We start from the raw sequence: 26,226 nt of genomic DNA, 5'->3' as shown, positions 1-26,226 counted from the left end.
TGGGTACAATGCTGCTGGTTTTAACGGTTGTTTTTTTGCCACATTGACAGCTGCCTGTCCGCCGGCGATACAGTTGCCGGGTTCGACAAACTTCAAGGCCTGTAAAATTACCGATGTAAGCAATGCAAACTAAGCAGCTTGATTTGAGATTTTAGACTGTGGTTTCGGCTCATCACAGCAGTCTAAGCAATTGAAAAGCACATTGTGTTTTTTGTAGGACTGTTTGTGTCTGTTGCTCCCGAGGAAACGCTTGATGGGTATGAAAACAACAACATCTTGATGCATTTATTGCGAATACATTAGCACTTATGGGAGCAATGAAATCCGCCCACAAGACAACACGAGCATTGAGCCTTCGCTATTCATTCTAATAATGATGCAGCTGACAGGGAAAATAATGTCATGTTTCGATTGTATTAGAGAATCTGTCATCAGGTGAAAATTGGCTTTTAGCTTGATGCAGACGTTTCTTTAATCACAAATCATTTATATTCAAGGTTGTGTTGCTGAGCATGCACATATAAATCAATGTTGGGGGCAACAAGTGTGAATCCTTTCTTTAAATAACCAGTCAACTCAAATTGACACCATAATATCAAAGTTACCTTTTGTCACAAGCATCTATCTGGTAGCATAACGTTGTCATCAATGATCTCCATCATTTTTATGTGATTGCATGCAAACCGTCAGCAGGGTAAACACCTGTCCACAACAATAAGTAAACAAATACAAAAGTGCATCAAAGAACACAAAGAATTTAATATTCATGCAACAAAAAGTTGTGTCTTTCACAGCACATGGCCTTCAGCAGATCATAATCTGACCTGATCTTTCCACACACTTATCAAGTAAAATTAGACGTTTATGAATATTATTTAAGATTCGTAGCTGCTGGGTCTTGCCTCTATCTTACTCTTGTCTTGGTGTCCCAAATACATGCAGACAGCGCCCGAAATTAACATCCATGAAGCAAAACTTGGCTTTGGCTGCAGAGTCGCTTGTCAGATGACCTTTAACTTTATAAGGAGCTGTGACAGAATACAAGATTTAATTTAGACTGTTAAAGTAAAAGTCTGACATTCAGTGGTGTAGCTAATGTGCAATTTAATGAAAATCACACAAACAGTCTGAAAACACCTGCGTATTTTTTCACTTTAAACTGTGATCAAAAAAGAAGAAATCACTTCACTTTCTACAACTGAGTAGATCCATACACCTGACTCAACAGTGCTTTTCTTGTTTGTTTGTTTTTTATTTTATTTTCAATTATTAAACACGGCACATACAGAAGTACTTTACTTTCACTTTAAAGGAGTAGTTCACTTTAAAATAAGCCCCCAATGACTCAATGGGGGCCTATTTTGAAGTGAACTACTCCTTTAAGTTGTGGAAGTTGTGATCTTTACCCCCGTTGAAAAACACACATTTCAGAGACAAAATCCAGCCAAGAAGTGTAGACAAACTATGCAAGGAAATAATGCATTTGATATTTTAAAGGTGCAGTTCACTTCAAAATGTTCCCCCCATTCACTTTCCTTAGTAATTTTTATTCCTACTATGGAAATTTTGAAGTGAACTACTCCTTTAAGTGCAAGTTTTTTCAATATTTTTATTGTTTAACAGCAAAATGCAGTTCACAAATATTTACAAAAAAACATTGTTTACAACTTGTAATATTTTTCGATTTGTTCACCACTGGCAGGTGTAACCAAAAGTAAATTTTGTCTCCTAGACATTTGTAAAGGATGAGACTCAACAAAACTCAGAGTTGAAGTTCCTTTTTAGTAGCGAATGGGGTTTCATTTAGTGCCAGATTCATCCTAAAACAGATGGCGACGTCCCCTGCCGAGCTAAGCATGATTTGAACACCTCACTTTATATAACATTTACAGAGGATTTTTCTCATAATGAAGTATGAACTTATGCCCCCTGTACTTTACTCAGTTACATCCCATGTCCCCCCCCAAAAAAAACAACAACCATACATTATGCTGCAAATGACAAAAATTAAAGTGGCTCACACAACTCAGTCTGCACGTTTCTGCAATAGTCATTTAATTATGATGTCTACAAACAAATTTGAATTTACAGCGAGACGAATGAGACACAAAGAACAGCAAGTGACAAAAAAAATGAAAAGCCCAGGGCCAAAACACATCAGGAGACACGATTTGTGACACAAATGAATACTTCGTCACCTTCGGCAGTGTCTGCTTTGCATACTTTTCAGAGCTGTTTGTGCAAGACGTGTTAATCGGGACAATGAGCCCAAATACCAGCGAAACAAACGATCATAATGCAAAATAAATAAATGAACAGGCAAATGTCGCAATGCTCGCTCAATGAGCTCCCAGACCTTAACGGATCTCGCCTGTGGTTTAGACGTAAGAGCAAACGCAAAGAAGCTTTTGTTTCGTTTCGCTTTGTTTTCCTCGAACCTGGGACTGGCTTTTGTCTATTTTGGATTAATAAATGCAAACTTCTCCTAACGTTTGTTTACGGCTCTGTGGAAGAGAGAGGATATGAGGGGGTGCGTCAGTCATGTGGCGTGGTGTCAAAGGAATAAACAAGATGAAAAGGAGAAAAAAGAACAATGCCTGCAATGCTTCAGGAATCTCAGGCATAAATGACACTTGGAACGTTGCATTGTTTCCGTGTCGTGCCTACAATTAACATCCATTACGTTCTACTAGTGGCGTGCAAATAACGTGCCCTTCTTTTTTCAACCCAAATCCCTTCGCAGCTCCATAGCAACACCTTGGCAACCACCTACATCACACTAACATCATTGCAATGACTTTACCCACATTTAAAGCTCCAATCTTGACTGTTTTTGGACAAACAAAAATCTGTTTTCTTACCTTAACCCAATCACATCTGTAAGCTTGTAATAATGATTTACATGTTAGGTAAGATAAGTACGTAAAGTAACCTGCAGTTTGAGGCAAATGATTGCAGCTTTAACAAAATGTGTAGCCTACGCATCTAATGTCCTGCATTATTTCACGTTATAAAACAAATGACCCTGTTGCTGTACCCGGGGACATGGAATTTTGACAGCGTTGACCAAACAGACATATTTTACGATTTAATGCTGATGCAAGCATCAATATGATGGATTGACATAATTCGCGACAGCAGGAAGGATTTTTTTCGTGGGAGTGAGGACATCACAACTTTACATCACATCAGCATTTTATTCTTTATTATTGAGAAATAAAAGCCTCATTGAGCCGTTGGGAATACAGCAATAACGCTACATTTTCTCAATTACCACCCTTGGTGTTGAGCGATGGCTGTTGGGAGGAAAAACGACTCATTCCATTCATTGTAAATCATGTCTTCGCCTTCATTCTCTCTTTCCTGGTTTAGCCTTTCAGTCACCATTAAACCCTCCCTGTCTGTTATGACTACCCACAATTCACCTCTTCCCTCCATCATCTGAGCTAATAACATAATAAAGACAATACATAATCTCAAAGACACAGGATGAATATATGACATCATTAGCCAAACTGCCATCCCTCGTGTCCAATGTTTTTATGCCTGGTTTTTAAATCAAATGAATCTATATATGAAAGTACTTGTAAACATGTATCATTTATTTTCTTTGCATATTACTGGTTATATTGTGCATGATTTGCATCATATTGGAAGCAATTTATTTTTAATAAACGATGCCAAAGAATAATTTTTGACTGAATGGTTTCATGAAGAACCTATAACATCTGAACATTTCAGTTGCACAAAAGGTTTTTTGATGTGAAAGAAGGTTCTTTAGATAATAAAAATCAATCAATAAATGGCTCTTATACGAACCTTTGAGTAGATGTTTTGTTGGGGAACCAAAAAAAGTTCTTAAGGCATCATTGGGAAGACTGTTGTGTATTTCTTCAAAATGTAAAAACGTACTTTGCCCTTGGAATGTCACGGGTCGTTTTGGTGATACTGGCCAAAAATGCTGATTTGGATATCAGTATGTCAGTATGTCAGCTGTGTTTCACAGTCAACATAAAATTTTCAGGCCCATAAAAAGAAAACTTGAAAATACAGATGTTTGAAATAAGGAAAAAGATTGAATCGGAGTAGAATCGTAATGGCAGATACTCAGGGTTGTATATCAGTTTCGAACATATAAACGTGGTACTGTGGCATTGAGACTGGTTTAGGTCACATTAAAGCCCATTGCACATTGAGTCCGAAATTTGCATCCGAAAATTTCGGACGTTAAAAAATAAATACGACCTCAAGTTGTGTTAATCACATTTACGCACTGCCTCCGATATTTTCGTCCGTCATAAAAAAATCGGACTTTTCTGCGTTTTTCACATCCGTAGGAATCGTTTTCAAAGGTGTTTTGGCTATTGTCCCTAATGTAAAACTCGTCCGATGCCACAGTTTGGTGCGAGTGTGTGCGCGCGCGCCGCGTGTGTGTGTGTCCACACCTTAGACATACTGCCAGTCTCTGTTCAGGATCAATTGGTTCACGGAAATTGATGGTCTTCTTTTTAATATGTGGCTTCAGTATCGCTAGCAAAGCATCAAACTGAGCAACTGACATCCTGAAGTAAATTTTAAATCGGTCAGGATAATCCCGCAGTTCCATGATAAGGAGGTGGAACTCTCCTTCCTCTTATGCAACCTCATGGACCCAATATTTCCTCTTTATTTTTCTCTTTTTAAGAAGAGAGAGGACAACAAAATCGTCATCACTGCTTGAAGACTCCATTTTGTATTGTTTTGCGATTTTTTTCGCAACGGATTAATAAATACGCATCGGACTCAGTGTGCAAGGTTTCTGTCCGTGACGAATTTTTAGGATGACGAATACGAAATAACGTATACGAAAATTTCGGATTGTATGTGCAAAGACCTTAACAGTAAATAATAAAGAAATAGCAGTAAATTAATAAATACTCTAACACTTAGGTTCTACCTGAACTGAAGTCAGGCGTTTGAAAGCTGGGGAGAAAAAACATAACACTTTATTTAAACCATGTTAAAAGAGAGTTTTTTTTCGCACAGTAGAGTGCATTATTATTGTTTTATATGGGTGCATTTACTGTTAATACATATAGCTACTGTTGGGGACCACCAAAGAGACCCCACAAAATTCAAACACTGCATTTTACCCTCACTTCACAGGATACAGTCCCTAATAATCAAAATCCCTGCCCTACTTTTCTCCTGTTCCCGTTTCACTCTAAAATACGTCAGATTACAGAAGAAAAATGTGTTGAGAACAGTTTGCTATTGACTCTAAAGCAGGAGATTCACAAAAACTAAAAAAAGAGAAAAGCTTAAACCAAAGCATGCTGGACCTCATATCTAAGTACTTCAATCCCAGATGAGCACAGACGAATCATCAAGAGGGCCAAGCGGATCAAGGGTTTATACTGTATTTACAAAAGACCCATTTGACTGGGTTTGTGTGTGTGTGTGTGTCCATCAAACAGCAAGCTTTTCTGAGAAAGGCACATTTAAGCTCTATGCACAGAAAACAGAGACAATCCATGCGAGAGAAATGAAGATGATATACACTACGTCTGTCTGGGAAAGTAAGAGACGGATATTTGCAAAGCCAATCCAATAACGCCAGCTGAGAATTCTGCTCCAAAAAGTTTGAAAACCTCACCTCTACACTTTCTAACTTTTCATTCGTTTTCAGCACAATCTGTTCCATAATCTTTATACAAATGAGGGGCGTTACAATATACTGCAACTGACAATAACTGTTATATTGAACATTTTGATTAGCCTATCGATATCGTGTTAAAACTACACATGAAAATATTATTCTGCACCGGCTTTTGGATAACACACCAAAATTTTGCCTTAAGTGCTACAATGATCACAATCGCTCTCCTTTTACCTATACACTCGTATTTTGACTGGGATTTAAGGCCAAAAAAGAACATATAAAATAAAGAAAATAAAGGATGAATTTGACAAATGGCATTATTATTTTTATTATTCATATTTAATATTTATATTAGTTTTAACATTTCATAGATATCGCGATAATGATGTTATTATTAATTGTGGCCACGATAATCATGTAGCGATGCAACTGTCAACAAATTGTCATTGCTGACAACAAACCATCTACTCTTTCTATTCCTGCCCGTATTTGGTTTGTATTTTGGTTTGAAAAAAATCTCTCATGGACACATTGATCACAGCGCGTGGAAATCAAAAGGTTATTTAGAGGTAAAGAATGTGAAAAAGACAATGAGTTTTGATAACAGATCAGCTTTCAGGACAAAATAATAAAAAGCACAATGATCAATGTGGCAAGAGTCGTAATAGCAGCCTAAGAGATTGATTTAGAACTTTCTATTACTTTTGTATTAACATAGAGATATTAAAAAACAGGAATTGGTTTTGCAATTTTCTGTTGAGCATGGATGAACACCAGTCACTTAATCCAACACTCATTAGTTAACATTAAATTACCCAATGTAGTGTATTAATAATAATAATAACATTTTGGGCTTATTTTGGTCTTATTTGGTCTATATTCAAATTTTAGTTTGAAAATTGTGAATGCGTATTAAATAATAAAAATGAATACTATTTAATAAATGTTAACTTATTTAAACTTAAAATATATTCAAATGACTTAAAAAAATCTAGTTGTATTGTGCATAACTTATAAATTAAGGTTAAACAAAATACTATTATATGTTCTAAGTCAGTTTAATATAATTTAAGTTCTAATGACTTGTAAAGTCAATTTGATTTAACTTAAAAATTAAGGCCAATTTTTGAACTACAGTTTTTAGGAAAAAATGTTTACAGTCACTTAATGAAGGTAATACTGTAGCACTGACCATGAAATAGCTTTCCTTTTCGGGTAACATCAACCTGGTTAATAGCAATCAATTATTTCTCAATACTTAGCTTTTCCAATATAAAGCCAGTGGTGCCGCTTAACATAAGCACAATGAAAGGGAATCACTGAAAAAAACAAGAAATTGAAAAGGTAGAATTACTGTTAAAATGCATGTCAGTGCTCTTAAGAGTGACCTTGACCTTCACGTCCCAGTAGGAGTGGCAGAAGAAGCTGCTGATGGTATTTCAGAAGAGGAATAAATGACTTCACTAAATAGACATCACTAAATAAAAAAGTGATTATATATATACAGTATATATATATACACATCGTTTTTGTGCATTGAAAACCCTCCTTTATTGAAGCTTGCTATTTTAAAATATAAGTTTAAAGCTAAAGGGTTAAACGCTCGACCTGATTTTGTCAAGTGGTTGATGTCCTCAGGGCAACATATTTTGTTGACCTAAGGACAACATTTTTTATAAATAAAACCTAAACCCACACCAAACCCCAACCCTAACCAACTTACCCCTAAAATCAGAGGGAAATGATAAGTGAAAATCAATGGTCTAGAAGCACCTAATCCTGGTTGGAAGATTAAATTTAAAATAAACTGTATATTATTTCTGAAATCTGATTGGTTGATTTAAATGTTGTCCCAGGGTCAACATGATGTTGCCCTAAGGACATCAACCACTTGGCAAAAACAGGAGAGCCGGGGTTAAACTGACCTTTAAATGTACATCAAACTCTATAAATACACAGATGCAGCTGAAAATCGAGTTGTATAATGTAATCACCAGCAGCACTCGGCTGTAATCAGCATCAAATGACCAGAGAGAAATCTCCAGTGACCTGTACACTGATCAAGGTTAGCATGTACATGGACCCGGGAAGACACACTGCAATTATCCCTTCCCTCTCCTCATCAGGCGTGTAGAAACCATTAGCAGCGCTTCAGAGCGCTGCGGCCGTGGATGTGTTTTTTACGCTTAAGTATGATGCTTAAACTAGACAATTGCTGTCATGTTTATAAACAATATGGATCACAGTCACTGATACAGAATTGCTTTGAGTTTCCAAATGAATATGATTACATGGATTCGAGAACCTGATAATTGTGCACCAGCGTGCTTCAGAATGCAACAGCGCACTCAAGTAACACTTAACCTTGCCTGGGTTCAAACCATTTCTTCTACTCTAAATTTGTTCTAAGCTGGATTGAGCCTCCTCTGAAATTCTCATCTACTGTTGACCTTGCGGCTGTCAACAAGCAGCAGCAGATAATAATGGATTTTGTGCTGGGAAGCTTATCTTAAACAGGCTTAATCTTTACCTGTATGTCTCACGACACTGTTTGGTGAAAACAAAGAGGTCAGATTTACTGTGCATGAACGAGGTTTAAGCGTGATTGCAGACGTGCAAATGATAGACTTGTTTACAGATCTGTAGCGTGAGGAATGGTAATGCGGTTTACGAACTGCGTGGCTCTGTTTCGAACATGTTAATGAGAATGAGGGCTGCAGATGTTTTATGCATGCAATACTATATTTATAACATTCAAAAAAGGAACAGCATATGCAAACACTGTTTTCAATACATGCAGATACTGCATAAACACGCAAACACCATGTTCAAAACATGCAAACACTATTCAACTTTGAATTCTGCGTTTGAATGTTTTCAACACGGTGTTTGCAAACACTACACAAACATGCAAATGCTATACTTTATTTTGTTATGCAAATAGATGTGGCAAGTCCATAAAACACTCAATAAATATTCAAATCAATATTCAAAACCCGTAAAAAACAAGAGGCAAACACCTTATATAAACTATGCAAACACTGCGTCCAAAGCAGGCAAACACAACACAACATAAACATGCAAAAACAACCTAAATGTGGAAAGACAACATAAACATGCAATCACTGCATTCAAAACAAGCAAACATTGCATAAACATGCAAACACTGTACTAAAAACATGCAAACACAAGAAATATTCGAAGCCTGTGAAAGCCATATTACAAATATGCAAACACTTTATATAAATCATGCAAACACTGCATTCAAAACATGCAAAGTCACTGTATTAAAAACATGCCAACCCTGTTTATCAACGGGCGGCCGCCAATCATCTTTACCTGGCCCGCCTTAACATTTCAAATAAGTGGAGAGACTTTAAGAACGGTGTGCTTTAAGAAATGCACATCCTGAGACGCCACATCTTTGAAAGTCCAAAACGCTTCTACATTCAATACGAAAGTAATTCCCGCGGCTCATAACGATATACTGATGTCTTATGAAGCGATCTGATCGGTCTGTCCAAGGACTTAATGTTATTTAGAACGTTATAACTCGCAATCCACAGCCTCAGGCAATCTGTTTGCGCACGCGGTAGGTCGCATTCCAAAACGCGTCTTGTGCCCTTGAAAGTAACTGCAGGAAGGGTACACCACATGAAAGGTTGTCTCAGATAAGGGAAAAACTGTGTTGTATTAGTGCATTCATTATGTCTGAAAATATGGCTACATTTATGAGAAACAGCAGTCCATCTCCCTCCAGAACTCGCACCGCAAAGGATCTGCCCTTCTAAACGCGTGGGGCACATGAATGCGATTGGAATTCACCCGAAGATGCGATATTAGCGTTCAGTTTCTTGCACAGATCAACTGAATCGCTTTTTAAGACGCTAATTTAACGCCACAAGGGCAGGGATAACTTCTATGTTGAAAAAACGTATGTGTTGTGTTTTTGAAAAAAACAATGCAACCCACATCTTGGATTGACTGAGGGATTGGGGGTGAGTAAATTAACAGCAATTTCATTTTGGGTAAAAGAAGCCATTAAGTCATGTAAAATACAACTCAAAAGACAATATCTCCTTTAATTAAATATCATGAAAAGGCAAAAATACTGGGTGCCATATTTGGGCGCATGTTTTAATATATGACCTACGTAACAGCAACAACAAAACGCATAAAAGAAACAAAATGCAGTAAATAACAGAAATACAAAATAATAGAAGAAATAAGGATATGATAAAAAACAGGCCCGCATCCTCAAAGAAAAGTAGTTGAAGATCTCTGGTTTAAAACATGCCAAAAATATTTAAAACATGTACAAACCATTTATTACTGTAATTTTCTACGGTAGTTATGAAGCTTCTCTTTCTTTCTCTCTCTCTCTCACACACACGTTTGTATTGCTATACTAGTGGGCACATTACATAGACTTCCATTGATTTTATATCCGGCTTATGATATATTCTATCCCCTAACTAACCCACCCCAACACCTAAACCTAACAATCACACAAACATGTGCAAGACACTAGATTTCAAGAAAAACAGTATTTCTCCGAATTATGAGCCTTTTTATTTAGTAAGAACCAGCTACACGGATTTCTATAGAACAGGACCTTTTTACAATCTATTAACCACAGCACAAAAACTGATTTCTGCGTGTCTCTGTTTTCAGTAAGCATCGCTCACAACAGTCACTGTAAAGACAACCAGTGCCTCTTGTCCTCCAATATTGTTACCAAATCCAAAAATCAACATGCTGCAATGATCCAGTATTACGAATTTTGATCCAAAATGGTGTCGATTGCACGCAGGAGCCTGAACACCACAAAAATCTGACACCTCAGAAACAATCCGGTTACTGTAACCTCACCCCTTCCAAAGCTCACAAAAACCTGACGCCAAACTAATTCTGCCGCTGCAGATGTCATTTGTATGGATTACTCCGTCCCAAATTATGCAAGTGAGACGCTAGCAATACAGGAAGCCAATTTGAATGCATTTTGGAAAGACATTTGCAGTGGTAACATATGCCACAGATGACGAACACGCTGACACATATGCCACGGCAAAAGAGGAAATAATGATATCATTTATCTGCTCTACCAATATTATACCTTTCTGTACATTTTAATCAAGCTTTTTTAATAATGGGATTTCTGCACGAATTGCACTAAAGACGTAGTTAAAACGTTAATGGTCCTGGCGTTCGCTAAAACCAGAGCAATTCAGAATGGGCTGGTATTATGTAGGTAAAAGTACAATTGCTTTTTAACTTTTTTCTTTGGTCATATAGCTTTTTAATTAAAAAAAAAAATTCTGTCGTCATTTATTCGCCCTCATGTCAAAATTACAATCCGCTGTGATGCATGTACATGCACTGTTTGGCAAGCTACTAAACAAATAAAATAAAATAAAAACAAGTAGGTCAAAACGGCACAAGATAATAAGAAACCTCCTAATATAAAAATATTAAACATCCATAAAATTTGCCAAAGAAATATAGTAAGACTAAACTGTCCTAACCCACTCATGAGAGAGCAACACAGAATCAAGAACTTTGCTTTTCATTACAAAAGATCCAAAGGTTTGAGTTACAGTCAGATTTAATTTCCCCTTTGAGTCTGACAGACTTTGATTGTTTGTTTATACGCAGCCTTTACAACTTTCCTTTTGCTCTAGTCGTGATGTGGTTGTGTTGTTGTGGTTTTGATGTGGAAGTGGAAAGTTGTTTTTCTTAATTGCTTGTGATCTGATCAGCGAGTTATCCACCTGAGACTGTCACCATCTGTCGGGGCACGCATGTTTGTTTCATAACACACGCACACACACTGTCACATCACATACAGTTAGAAAAAAAGAAAGTCGCGTCGAACTGTTTTCTTGTACCTCAAGTGATGGAGCATTGAGTGAGCGGCGCAAAGGTCATGGGTTCGATTTACACTGTAAACCCAAATGTTCAAAATAATCAAACAGATTAAGTAATGCAAACTTAATTTTATAAAAAAGTTCTACTTACTTAAATATTTTAAGTTCCTGAAACACTTTTTTACTTTTGAGTAAAGTATAATGATTATTTTTGATTAACTTGAAGTTTTGACTAAAACTCAAAAAAATTATTTGCTCCTTGTTCAATTTACTTAATTTAAACACGTTAATTCAACACAATTGGTCAAGAAGGATTTCCAATTCCCAGCATGCTTTGCGTCAGACTGCATTAGGAGAGTAAATAAAAAAAATATTATTTTATGTTTTTAGTAAAGTTAAAGACTTGTTAGTGTTTAATGTTCACTTCTCTTAGATATTTAGAAGAGTTGGACATATTTTTCAGTTTTGTGGTTACCATGTGCTTAGGCTCTGCGAAGCTACGTTTGACCTGTAACACGTGTTATGTTACCAGTGAGCAGTGACTGTGCTAATGCCAGTTCTGAGATCAGTCTCTTCTTGCTCATTTTGGGTTGCATAAGTCAAGGTATTTGATTTATGCATATTAAGACTAAGAAATATGTTAAATAAAGAAACTGAAAGAATTTAGTTTAGTTAACTTAAAAATGCAATTTAGGTGTACTTATTAGTTTAAGTTCTGTCTACTTAATTTCATAAAAAGGATAAATGAAATATTTAAGTCGCACTTGCTAAGATTTGGTAAGAACTTTAACTTAACAGTAATCAAAATTTGAAAGTTCTGCTTACTTAAACCAAGAACCTCTAAAACTCAAAAATTTTGAGGCAACACGTTTTATTTATTTAGTATTGCCAACTTATCCGGGTTTACAGTGTGGAACACGCATACGTGAAAAGCGTCTATCAAATGCATTAATGTATATGTAAATGTTACTGTACAACAAACAAGCACATCTTCATAGTTTACACTGAACCTCAGAGCACCAGTTGACAAGCAATAATGATGATGAAAACAACCACATATACTTCAACCATCTTCATTCAAACTCATCTTTAAGTATGAATCATGTTACAGACGAAACCTCTGATTCTTAACGCACACACAATCACGCAGACGAACCCAACAGAGCGTTTCCCAAAGTGACTGCTGACATTTATGATGATAATCATTGGCTTTGATCAATAAGCTGAAGAAATGCATGATCAATGAAAAACTAGACACTGTCACAATATAGCACGCAAGTGCTTATGGGAGCATTGATCGTAGCGATGGGTGGTAAGGCACATTCTTACATTCTCAAAATGTACAGTTTTGCACCTAAACAGTGCATATTAGTACCTTTAAGGTTTGCATTGGTACCAAATGAATAAATCTGTACCTTAATGGTACATATTTGGACCTTTTTCCCAGTGACAGCTTTTGTACCTTTTGTCTGACAATGTTTTAATATCAGTTGTTTCTGTTTTGTGCATCCAGGAGGGCTGTTTAACAATTAATTGTGATTAATCGCATCCAGAATAAAAGTTTGTTTACATAACATGTCTGTTCACTGAACATACAGTATTTATTTTGTATTTACAAACACAAACACATACAGTACATGTATACAGTTAGGAAATATGTGCACGTAAATATTTATATATCATGCAAATTATATATAAACATTTTATTCATTTTTATATTTTTCTTAAATATATGCGTGTGTTTAAATACAAAATTGATATGCCCAGTGCACAGACATAAACTATTAAAAACACAAACTTTTATTCTGGATGCGATGAATCACGATTAATCGTTTAACAGTCCTAGTTTAAACCAAGTGAAAAAAAATGAAATAAAGTACCTGTCATTTGTGAAAAGTTGCTCAGTCGGTGGAGCACGCCAGTGGCCACACCACAATCAGGGGTTCAATTCCACAGAAACACAAAAACAATATGTACCTTGAATACAATGTGTGTTGCTTTGGACAAACGTCTGATAAAAACATGAACATAATTTGAAAGTTGCAATCTGTAACTTTTTTGGTTGAAATTCAACAAAAACGAGTTAAGGATAAAATTTCATGTTTTCTGTCAATGTCAGTTTGACCTCATTTGACTTCAACCCATAAAGAAAAGTACATAAAGTAAATGTTTTGTTTAAAAGAGATACAAATGATAATGAAGCAATAGTTATAGATAGACGATTTTAATCACTGAATTTTCTGATTATTAAAAAAATGTTGAATTTTCAATAACATACTGTCGTAATTTATACCGTTAATGTGAAATACAATTACACACGTTCACCCCTAACCACACACACAAATTAATGATACTCATGCATAAGCATGCACAGATGTCGACTTCTTCTTATCTGTAAACAGATGAATAAATACTTGCTTAAATAGTTTGGAGTAAATGTCTCTGGGGATCTGTGCAGTTTCCTCTGACTCATAGCACTAGGGGAATGTTTTATTGAACTGAATTGGTCAAGTGTTTCGGCCCAGTCTGAGTGTATTAACATGCCGCGAGCGTACAGGAACGCTTTCCGCACCCTGCCGTGTAAGAAATATCCAGCCATCGAGCTGATGCTTCGTGCGAACCAAACAAGCATTTAATCACTAACTGAAAACCAGTATTTGGACTGTAAAAACATGCACACCAATGCCTTGAAACACACGTAGTGCTTCCCTGAGTCAGCATTCCATATCATTACAACAGATCAATAAAATATATGATCTCGTGTTTACATTCCCCTGGCAGAATCTAATCTTTCAAGACGCTTAGCATTAAAAAAGGAGCTAGATAATATAATTTGCAGATATTTCAAAAGACAAAATAAAAAACTTGTTCTGCGCTTTTGTTGAAATGCTGGATCTAAGCTTCATACAGCCACTGTAGGGGAGAACTCAAATGTGCAAAGCATGCTGGTAAACCAAAGAATGTGATGTTGAGAACAGTGGGACAAAGCAGAAAATGTATGCATTTTTAAAAGTTATAAACATCATGCAAATTTGTTTAAATCAATGAGCTGAACTGGGTCGTGACAACACATTTGGCTCATTAGAGAGCATCTCTGCATCGTCTCTTTCTGTGAGAGAATTCAGCTCTCATAATCACAGAGAGCTTGTCGCACAAACACTAAAAATACGGCAAGAGGACGTCATTCCGACAGGTTGTGATGGGCTATTATTTCTAGGACACCATCGAGCTCGCAGGCGGTAGATCAGCCCTCTAATTGTGTTGTGAGATTTCACTGTTGCTCATTTGGCACCTGTTGACTGTGACCACAACACACACAAGAAGTGCTTCCAATCCAGAACCATAACAGCTTGATCACGATAAATGTTGAAATGTTCATGTCGTGAATACAGCACTTAACATTACTGTGAAAATTGTAACTAAACACTCCAAAAAAACGATGGGTTGTTTGAACTCATGACTGGGTCAAAGATGGATATTTTCTAGGTTAATTTGAATCAACGGTTTGGTTTGTCCATATTTACCCAACCACGGTGACTAAAGACTGAAACCAAAACTAAACATTTCTGTTCAATGAAATCATTGAAATCTAATCAAAAATCAGCCTAAATAATATCAAAAAATGTAAACAAAAATGGGAAATGCTGCATTAGCAATAAACTGAAATAAGCTGTGGAACACAAAAAAAATCATTAAAACCAACACTAAATAAAAAAGTAAGTTAACTTATAAAAATACATTAAATAAAAAAATGTAACTAAACCTAAATATTAAAATAAAATTAACAATAATTTTTTTTAAGCTTATTCAAAACAATAATGAAACTATAAAACTGAAAAAGAGTATATAGACAGATCGATAGATATTGATATAGGAAAAAATCTATATATATATATATAAACTGTATACACGTGTGTGTGTGTGTGTGTGTGTGTGTGTGTGCGTGCGTGCGTGCGTGCGTGCGTGCGTGTGCGTGCATGTTACATCCCGGTGGGGACCTAAACCTGAATGGACACCATTCCCACCCATGGGGACTCGTGTCACCGTGGGGACCAAAATTGTGTGTGTGTGTTGAAAATAATGTTTAAAAACATTCTGAGAAAACATTATGAACTAACATAATCAGAATAATCAGAAAATGCTGAGTACAGTATGGCTGAACCTCTCCATGCATTCTGCTTCCTTTCCCGTGTTTTCCCTGATCTCACACTTATTGATTTATCTACACAGAATGTAAATAACTTATTTTTCACTCAGTTGACATCGAATGACTTAAACTTGAGATGCACGTGAAAAACGAATAGCAAATGCTTTAGCAGACAGCAATGAGCATCTGGGACGGTTACTTCACTTCACCGGCTGCATTCCGCTCAACGCTGGAATATTTGTCATGATCTCATTTTTAAAATGAACGAGAGAAAATCTGCTCTTACTTCCTCAGCAGGAAAGCTAGCGTGAGTTCTCTCGAGCAGATTTTAGACCCTGGACTCGGCACTTCCCGTGGATCCCTTATGTAAAAGATTGCTATTGTAATGCTAATCCAGTTTTTAATTAGAATTAGCATCACCTAACTTCCACACTTCTGGTTATTACAAGAGTGATTAAGTATTTTTTCCTCTTTTGAAAAATCGTTGCTGCCTTTATTGTCTTTCTTTTTATTCGCTTTTGAATGTACAGATATGGGGACAATGAACCTGATAATTAAGCGCTCCTTTATTCATCTGATTTCAGATTTAGCAGCTCCGGATATTATGCAAATCGGGTAAATTACAGATTTTTAAAGTTGAGAGTGTTTCAACAACTTTAGCGCTCCCTCAGATGATACACTTGCATATGATTAATGTGAGACAATGTACATCTCTGATGTGCCGTATTTCATTAACAATAATATTGAATGAATTGCATTTAAATGCAGTAAACTTTGAATGACAGATGAATATAAAAATAATAGGGCTGTCAAACGATTAATCGTGATTAATCGCATCCAGAATAAAAGTTTGTGTTTACATAATATATGCCGGTTTTTTGTGCATATTAATTTTGTATTTATAAACACATACACATAAATGCATATATTTAAGAAAAATATAAAATATAACTATTAATAAACTTTTATTTACAATTTCAATTATTGGTAAATATAAATGAATACATTTAAAATGTATAGACAAGTATGTGTATGTTTTGTCTTTATAAATACAAAATTAATATGCACAGTACACAGATATATATTATGTAAACACAAACCTTTATTCTGGATGCGATTAATCACGATTAATCGTTTGACAGCCCTAGAAAATAATCATGTGCATGGATTTAATTTTTATAATAAACACTGCAAAGCAAAAAAATGGTCAGTTTTGATTTCATGGTGACAATAGCTGCAATCCTTTAACCTGCCTGCACAATCGTACTCTACCAACAACTCAAACTATACTTTTTAATATAAGCTAACCATTGTGAATCAGTTTTTTTAGCATTTTAGTGTTCTTGCTCAATAAATGATTTTTGTTTATTTTTAACCAAAAAGTTCAGTTGGCTCCAAAATTACATTCAATTACGTAAATTTCAATTTAAAAATAGAGCAAACATCATGAAGCAGAGTTTTGTGCACCTGACAGAGAACACATTAGGTGTTGTAGTAAGAAGCTGCATTTACTTCAGTAACATTTAGGAAAATATGTACTTTTAAAGTCAAATTAAAAGTAGGTACTTTTACTCTTACTTGAGTATATTTCTAAAAGAAAATTTTTACTTCGTTACACTGCGTGTGATCATAAAGTCGTTCCTGCATTTTAAAACGTGTCGTTTATTTCAATGTTGTCATCTCTTTTTAGAGGCATTCCTGAGCTATTGATTCTTTTTAAAGCATTAATTGAACAATGGGCAAAACCGTCTGAATAAGTTCACGAATTGGTTCAAATGATTTGTTCAGAAGCGGCGGGTTACTCACTCCTCGTAGCGGGAAACTTAAGAACTCCTCCATGGGTGCCATCCTTTTCTCCAGATACTCCAGGCGTGAACTGTACAGACCCTGTACTTGAGAACTGAAATGGTCACACCTCTTACCAAGTCCATCCTTGTGCTTTTGTGCAAGTAGTCCCTTGACTTTAAGTGACAAAGTTATTGGTCTTGCGTTCAAGAAGCACGGTGCGGACTTTGTTCAAAATGTTCTTCACTTCCACAATTGAATTGCTCTCCCTTTCCATCTCCTGAACGTGCGAATTAAACGCACACATGAGTGAGTGCATGTGCCAGAGGTAAATCTCGCTGAACTCATCTTCAAAAAACTTCTTGATCGAGGAGGGTGCTTTCTCCTGTGACAAAAAGAATGCTTTCAAGGCTGGAAACATCTGTAGCAACCTCTCAATACCTGGGAATAATGACAGCCATCGCGTCTTGCTGTGAGAAAGGAGAGTTCTGTATTCAACATCAACAAATTCACAGTACTCCTTCAGATTCTCTGTGCGCACAGTGTAGATGTGAAAGTATTGATATATTTTGAAGATGACGTTCTCAATATCGACGTCTAGTGTGTTTGCCCCGTAATGAACACAATTGTTCAAGATGTGTGCTGGGCAGCCCACACCGATTAATGACTTCTGCAATGACCTCTTTAAGTTTGCGAAAACATTATTTCCTTCTTCATCACGCCGGATTCCCCCGAACATTGTATTGCAGTTGTCACCCGTAAACGCAATACATTTCCAGCTTCAACTAATTTACTTTGTGCGCCACCATTCTTCCAATCAAAATACTGAGTAAGCAGAGGGAAAATTTCCACAGCACCGTGATTGCTTCCATCAGTAGAAACACCACAATAGGGTATGTCTTCCAGTGCTTTCAGAGCTATGTCAACCGAATGGGGCGCTATCACAGCGTTAATAATTGCTTCAGTCTTTGTACGAGCGCTTGATAAAGGTTTAACAGGTTCTTTATACGGAAACCGTGCTATATAGCACCTCGGTCACTCCAAAGAACCTCTGAAGAACCACTGAAGCACCAAGATATGGTGCTATAGCACTAAAAGTGGTTCCTCTATGATTACGAGCAAAGAACCACTTTTAGTGCAACATGGCACCTTTTATTTAGAAAGCACACATGTGAAAACATGAGAAAACATGAGTTTTGCTTAAAATCTGTTTGTATTTCATATAAGAATGCACTGCAGATGTTCTAGATCATCTTTGCTCTGAGTTTGGTTAAATGCATTGTAAATCAAAACTCTGCAGGTGAAGATGTCTGCTTATGTAATAATTAATAACATTGATTTAAAAATAGGCATTAACATTAATTTTATGAATAGTAGGCTATATAATCAGATACAAAGTAACTAGCTTGAGTAGTTTTTTTATTGCATACTTTTTTACTTTTACTCGAGTAATGATTTTGGCTACTCTACCCACCTCTGGGTGTTCTACCCTTTCTTGAGAATTTGAATTCCTCTTCCTGTCATTTCAGTCCAGTTTACAATCTGAAATGCGATAATTGCTATATCCTAAATTATATCCTACACATGTAACGCCTTCATACAAATGTCAAACGATTCTTCATTCCGTCAAGTTGAAGTTCAGTCAATCACCTCTGTCAGTCAATTCTGTCTCCAAGACGACCACAGCCATGCAGTCAGAAAATATGTGAAATCTGCTCTTTCTTAAAGCTTTAGAGGTTGGAAACCTGCAGAAAATGATGATTTAGGTGAATAAAAAGGAGACAGATGACATATAGCGAGGATAGAATTAGGTCAGATTCATTCGCATGCAGAATGTCGTTGCGACTGTGAGAACAAAAATCAAAGGAAATCTTAAACATGCCGAGATGTAAAGTCAACCACTTCTGTCTCTTAAAGACTGATCTTTCTTTAAAAATAATAACGTTATACTTCTAGATCCTTTATGTTTAAATACCATAAAGTCTATTTTTACCCCGTGTAATATTCTAAACTAACTTTGGTTATAACGTTTTATTCAATTTTTACACTTCAGTCATTTGTATTGCACAGTTAGCTGCTCTTATCAAATAACTGAACATCATACAATGCATCACACTGCTAAAACCAAGCCAAGGTTAAAAACCTAATCATCCAAACAGTATGTCTTTATTTTTCCTACCGTGACACATTCTGTCTCCCTTTTTTATCCCCCAGTTACACACTGACCTGGATAAAGGAGAGAGCGTGGTGAAATACACCCTCTCAGGCGAGGGCGCTGGAACCATCTTCACCATCGACCAGACCACCGGAGACATACACGCTCTGCGCAGTCTGGACCGCGAGGAGAAGCCATACTACACGCTACGAGCCCAGGCTGTGGATCTCGACACCAACCGGCCGCTGGAACCAGAGTCAGAATTTATCATCAAGGTGCAGGACATCAACGACAATGAGCCAAAGTTCCTGGAGGGGCCGTATATGGCCAGCGTACCCGAGATGTCGCCTGTGGGTAAGAATTTTGAGATAGAGACTTGATCTGGATCCACATTACAAGCAGTGAAGTGAACTTTTGTTTGCAGTTATTTTGTACTACAAGGTTATTTTAGTTTACTAAGTTTACGTTTGAAAATGTTTCTGTTCATTGAAATCAAATTAAATATTGACCAAAAAATATTGGGAAAAACTTAAAGGGGTCATATGGCACGAATACGTGTTTTTCTGTGTCTTTGGTGTGTTATAAGTTGCCCATGCATGTATTAGACACGTATAATTGCAAAAATTAAAGTGTGGGAACAAAAGATGCGTTCTATCTAAAAGCGAATGCTCACCCAGACCTGCCTGAAACGCCTCGTGTAACCACACCCCCACAAATCTACATCAGTTCGTGGTGATTTGACTAAGACCGCCCAAATGTATACTCAAGTAAGGTGGGCATACCTGTCAGTACAATTGAAGAGGAACCTGATGTTCCAAATATGGTAAGAGGCGTTACATTTCCATCACACGCTTGTAGCATTCGACCAATCACTACGCACTGGTTAACTGGCCAATCATAGCACACCTCGCTTTTCAGAGCCATGAGCTTTCTTAAAAATCTGCGTTTCAGAGAGGCGGGGCAAAGAGGAGATACAAACATGCACGGTGTGTGAAAATACAGCATTTTTGAACGTTAAATAGTGAATAGTACACATTGCATTACATCTAAAACAAACCATAATATTCGTTTTAGCCGTGTCATATGACCCCTTTAACTAAAGCAAAAATTGAAATGTTGCCTCAAAAATAAACTGAAATAAGTTTAAAGCACAAAAATTTTAATAATAAACAAAAACTCAAATTAATTATTATTATATAGCAACATAAAAAATAAATTATAAAATGACAAAAGCATATACCAAATTGCTAAAACTTTAACTAAAATTACCATAAAAACTAACAATCTAAAAACAAAAGCTAATTTTAAATATTAGTAATACAAAATAAAACTAAAATCAAAACTATAATAACTCTGATGTACTCTAAAGTATATCAAATTATAAATGTTTGGCGGAATTTATGGCCGCAACTAATGATTCAATTATTTTGATACTTTTTCAATTAATTTGAATGAAAAAGCACTGCAGATGAATTTACTCATATAGTTATTGTCTAAAGCGTCTATATATCACAACCATTATAATCACCGAAGGTCAAGTATTCATTATCCAAGTTTATTAATGGCCTTAAAAATGATCATAAATAAAGTCACTGTAGGGTATAATATGACATTATTGCATTTTTTTATCGCATTTCTACAAGGACCTAGGTTTCTTTATGCTTGCAAACTGGAGGAGAAGAGATCAGACTGTATATTGCATTAATGCATGACACATATCAAACAAGACTACATTGTTAAATGAAAACAATTCAATTCGAATAAGACACCTTTGCATTGCAGTAGGGTTGTCACGGTACCATAAACATTTGTGTCCCTGGACCACAAAACCAGTCATTAGTAGCATGGGAATATTTGTGGCAAAAGCCAAATAAAACATAGTGTGGGTCAAAATGATTGATTTTTCTTTTATGCCAAAAGTCATTAGGATATTAAGTAAAGGTCATGTTCCATTAAAATATTTTGTAAATTTCCTACTGTAAATATATCAAAACTTTATTTTTGCAGCAAATCGCTAAAAAAATGTCTGGAAACACTCCTGCAAACTTCACTCGCTGCTGCCCGCTCTTTGGGAATTACCCACTCAAGTTTAGTATCTATGGTAAGCTTAGAATTTCAGCTTTCGTCATTACAACGATAAGCCCATAGAGAGCGTTAAAACAAACCTGTTTTTTCATAGCAACGGCCTGCTACAGCGCCATTGATGAACAACTTTCAAAGGTGATTTTCTCAACAATTTTTGCACCCTCAGGTTCCAGAGTTTTAAATAGTTGAATCTCACCAAATATTGTCCGAATCTAACAAATCATACATCAATGGAAAGCTTACTTATTCAACTTTCAGATGTTGTAAAAATCGACCCATAAGACCAGTCCAGGGTCACATGTGTACTCACCATACCAAGTAGTATCACGATGCTGTGCCATGTTTGTAATTGAAATCTAAAATAAACCACATTTCCTTAAAACACACATCTAAATGAAACAATTTGTATTGACTATAGTAAACTGAACTATTCTGTACACTACAGTATTTTGTAACTATAGTAATTGGATAAATTGCAGTATATCTTATAAGGCTGTCAAAGGAAAAAAAGGATTTTTCCCAACACAAAAAGGTGTAATTCTGGCAAATTCCCAAACTTTACCAGCTAGTCTACCACAGTCAGAACTTTAGTTTGACGGCAGAGGATCAGAACTATACTTCCCTATTTTGTCTGCTTTATGCACGAGGCTGAGAATACCAGCTAACCAGCTAACAATGACCCCCTAGGTGAACCCCGTTTAATGACAGATTATCCATGTTTGTGATGAAGTCTAAAGGTTACACGATGATGGCCGCTCCCCACCGCCCATTTCCATATGACTTCAATCGTAAGGCCTGCCAGATATCAGTCGGAATGGTGGAGACAAGCTAATCCAGACAGCCGTCAGATAATGAGAAGTGCACGGGCCCCAAATCCCCAGCAAAATGGATTACACACTCCTTCTAGGATTCCTCATCTCACACAGTACATTTCTTGATTGTATTAGTGATTATTTCAGCCGGGCATCTGTTATCACGCTCCGCTGTGGGTGAGGACGGCGGCTGCACCTTATTTTGTTACTGTCTGTGCTTCTCTATAAAGCCTCATCTCAAAAGTCGGCCAGGAGTTTTATCGATTTCCACACGGCCTAATCCGATCGCCATAACTACTTGCAGATCAATTTAACGCTATCCTCTCGCAAGCATGGAACATATTGCAGGGCTTGTTAAAGTCATAATGGCTTCCATTACCTGGACAAATAATCTTTATCATGATGTCAAATATGATTGTAGAAGACGCATCCATCTCTGAGGTCGTGTTAGGAAAACGGTGTAATGTGACGCTACGTTCCTTGCAAACTTGACAAGAGATGAATTGTCGGAATGAGAAACAGTTGCAAAGGTTTGCGAATGAACGTTTTAGTTCAATGTCATCCAACTGTATTGAAAAATCTTGTTCAAGTAAACCTGCAATTAAAAAAGCATTAAAGAGGACATCAAATCTTAAAATAAAACATTCAAGTCTGTAGGGACAGTAGTAAAAAAAAGTCTTCGAAACAATACGAGGTCGCCATGACATTAGTCGCCATAACTATTTTATCCAATATTTTTGTGTCATTTGCATTACTAGACGACTGTCTTCACCGTTGAGTCGTCTTTTGTGGCATGTAATTAAGTTTGTCTACTGAAGTGGCTCCCTGTTGCTTCACAGTATGATGCTGTGAAATATTAAAGAGCCCATGAAATCAAAATGACACTTTTGAGGATTTTAATCCATTTCTGCCAATATTGGGGCTATTTTTGTACATTATACTGCGCTCCTAAAATGTTGATGGAAATATGCAAGTGTGCATTCAAAAAATATTAACTACAAAAACAGCAACTGCCACGACTAGCAACAAGTAGCAGAAAATAATCGAACATCAATGAGTTGTGAACAAAAATCTATTTTTATAGGTATATTCCTAACTTTATACTTATGCACTGTACCACACCACTGTGTAGTATAAAAATGTAACTAGTGTGCTTATTATTATTGTGTTGTAAATAATGTGTTCATTTAAATGTCATACAAGATGAAGTGCACTTTAAAGATCCGCATGATGCACTCGTTCACCAGAAAAATGTGCAGTGTATAGTATGTCATTTGATATTTTGAAGAATGGTGGTAACCAAACAAAATCGTCCCCCATTGACTACCATTGTAGGAACATAAAACCACAGAGACGTTTCTCAAAATATCTTCTTTTGTCGTATATGATAGAATTTTATTTTTGAATTCTCCCTTACTATGCAAACTTCCTCTTTTAACAGGAAATACATCAGTGAAAAAACAGATTCATGGGGCCTTTAAAAATAACTCGGTCTCGCTGGCAGGAAGCAGGTTAATTATAAGAATGAAACTGAGACTTTAAATTAACGTCTAGACTAAAACCCTGTTAGATCATTACCAAAGCGCACCTGTATCGTTGGCAGATAATCCTTGTGACATTCCCGTTCACGATAATACGGAAGATAAAACAATTAAAATGCTGAGCACACAGACAGCATAATTACACCCTTACGGAAAACTGAGAAATTACAGGAGAGACTTTTGTTACAAGATATCGCATATGATTCCTACCGATTCTTTCCTCCAACAAAGAAACCTGGTGAGGATTTTTTTTAGAAGCACAGTTTATGAGTTTAAAAGGGTTTCCATTGTGCACATGTCAAGAAAATATTTAAATAAACAGAAGTAAGTGGAAACGCTTTGCAATAGAGGTAAAACATGAGGAATAGTTCCCTCAAATTCTGAAGTGAACTACACGCTTTACGTTGCATCGAAGGCTTTTTCGTGTAGGCCTACCGTCAGAGGAAGACAGATCTTAGTCATTCACCATGAGATTGTCTTCATCTGAATGGCAATAAAAATAAAATGAACCCCAACTCCCCAGGTGAATCAAACCTTGTCATGATGGCAAAGAGCAGAATGTATGCGATGATAAGTTCACCATCACACTCCTCTATGTAGAACAATATCGCACAATCCCGCAATTTATAACGTTTCGGCTCTAATCATTAAAGCAAAAACCAAGCCGACAAACACAACCAAGAGATGAGAATTCCTGTAAAAAAAAACTTTGGGGGTTTTTGAGTTTCACCCATCTCGTGACCGTGTCCCTCTGAAAGTGACTGTACGAATGAGAGGTCATTTAAAAGAGAGGAGCTCGGCACATTTCAGAATAACGCCCGTCACCTCTCTATGAAGGCAGGAACAGCACTAAAGCATATTGACATGTGGGTGTGTTGAGAGAAGAGAGAAATCAAAGGTAATTGCATCAGACGGTCAACAGGACTACCATCGGGAAATGGCCTTGATTTATAATCTGCACAATTACTCAGTTTGCGCTCTCTCTCTCTCTCCCTCTCTCTCTCTCTCTCGGCATTTAAGTTGTCTGTATTTTGTTCCGGTACACTTGGTGATTATTGTCTTAAAAATTTAAAACAATTTAAGACAAATTTAAGGCATTTAAGTTTTCTGTATTTTGTTCCGGTACACTTTGTGATTATTGTCTTAAAAACAACATGAAATCCAAATGGACTGTGTGCCTCAATTAATGTGACTTGTTATTTCGCATGATTAATCATCACTTGTTATTCTAAAAAAGGAAGCGCTTGTTTTAAAAACAGGGCCGTAACATTAATAACAATAAGCAACAACTTCACGTATAAACAGACAACTGAAACTTTAAATTCTGATTGGTTGAGCCAAGTATAAAGCTATTTTAACATGCTGACAAACACACCAGAACATTTTATATTAATATGCCAAACTGCTATGCCTAGCGACAGGGGCGTCATGCACCCATTTTTTTAAGGGGGCACAGTGTGCACAACACACAGAAACATGTCATGTACGTACAAATACATACATTTAAAGCAATATTATAGAGAATATCTATTAAGCGTATTCAAAACATCGCACAAATCATTGCGCGTTGTGCAATCACAACACATATGGTAAATGCATCAGTCTGGTGTATTTTGGGAACAAATATCTACAATTTTGTGCTATGGTAGTGAAAGAGTCATTGTTTCCATACAAACGAACATAGAGCACAAAGGTAAAAGCAAATAAAAATGAAGCAAAGTGGTTACCCTTTGTTAAACTGCCTTTACTATAGATTTATTATCCATTACAAAATTCCTTCCATTATGAAGCAAAAATGTATAATGCAATATGATAATTTAAGTGCATCTATTTCTTAATATATGAAAAGTGTCAATTATGTATTATTTAATATATTGTATATATTATTTTAACTAACGTCCCACTCTATGTATTACCAAATCTATATTAAATGATTTAATATTTATGAATATGAAAATGATTAAATTTATATTGTCAGTCTTTGCACCCTAAAATTGAAAAGTTCATGGGTCCAGTTCTCGCACCCGCGTTTGGTCGCGGGGTCTAAATGAAAGTGGGTGACAAATGCTTTGCCTAAACGACGGCGCATACTGGCATAGAACGAGTCTGAAGGTCTTGTTTCGGGGACACGGGTGTTTCATTGAGCCGAGCTCCCGACCGCGCGCAGACGCTGATTAGCTTACATCATTAGCC

The 26,226-nt window shown here is 36.4% G+C and overlaps 1 protein-coding gene across 1 annotated transcript in view; it reads left to right on the top strand.

The window, feature by feature from the left end:
* Nucleotides 1–26,226, top strand: part of LOC130569435 (cadherin-12) — a 131,373-nt gene that overhangs the window by 56,637 nt on the left and 48,510 nt on the right. Inside the window, exon 3 of the mRNA XM_057359087.1 lies at nucleotides 19,655–19,949. Coding sequence (XP_057215070.1) covers nucleotides 19,655–19,949 — 295 coding nt within the window. The remainder of the gene's footprint in view (nucleotides 1–19,654; nucleotides 19,950–26,226) is intronic.

The sequence above is a fragment of the Triplophysa rosa genome, linkage group LG18, assembly GCF_024868665.1.
Source record: "Triplophysa rosa linkage group LG18, Trosa_1v2, whole genome shotgun sequence".
NCBI lineage: Eukaryota > Metazoa > Chordata > Actinopteri > Cypriniformes > Nemacheilidae > Triplophysa > Triplophysa rosa.
Note: the sequence above shows the minus strand (reverse complement) of the source record. Positions and strands in the feature narration are given on the sequence as shown.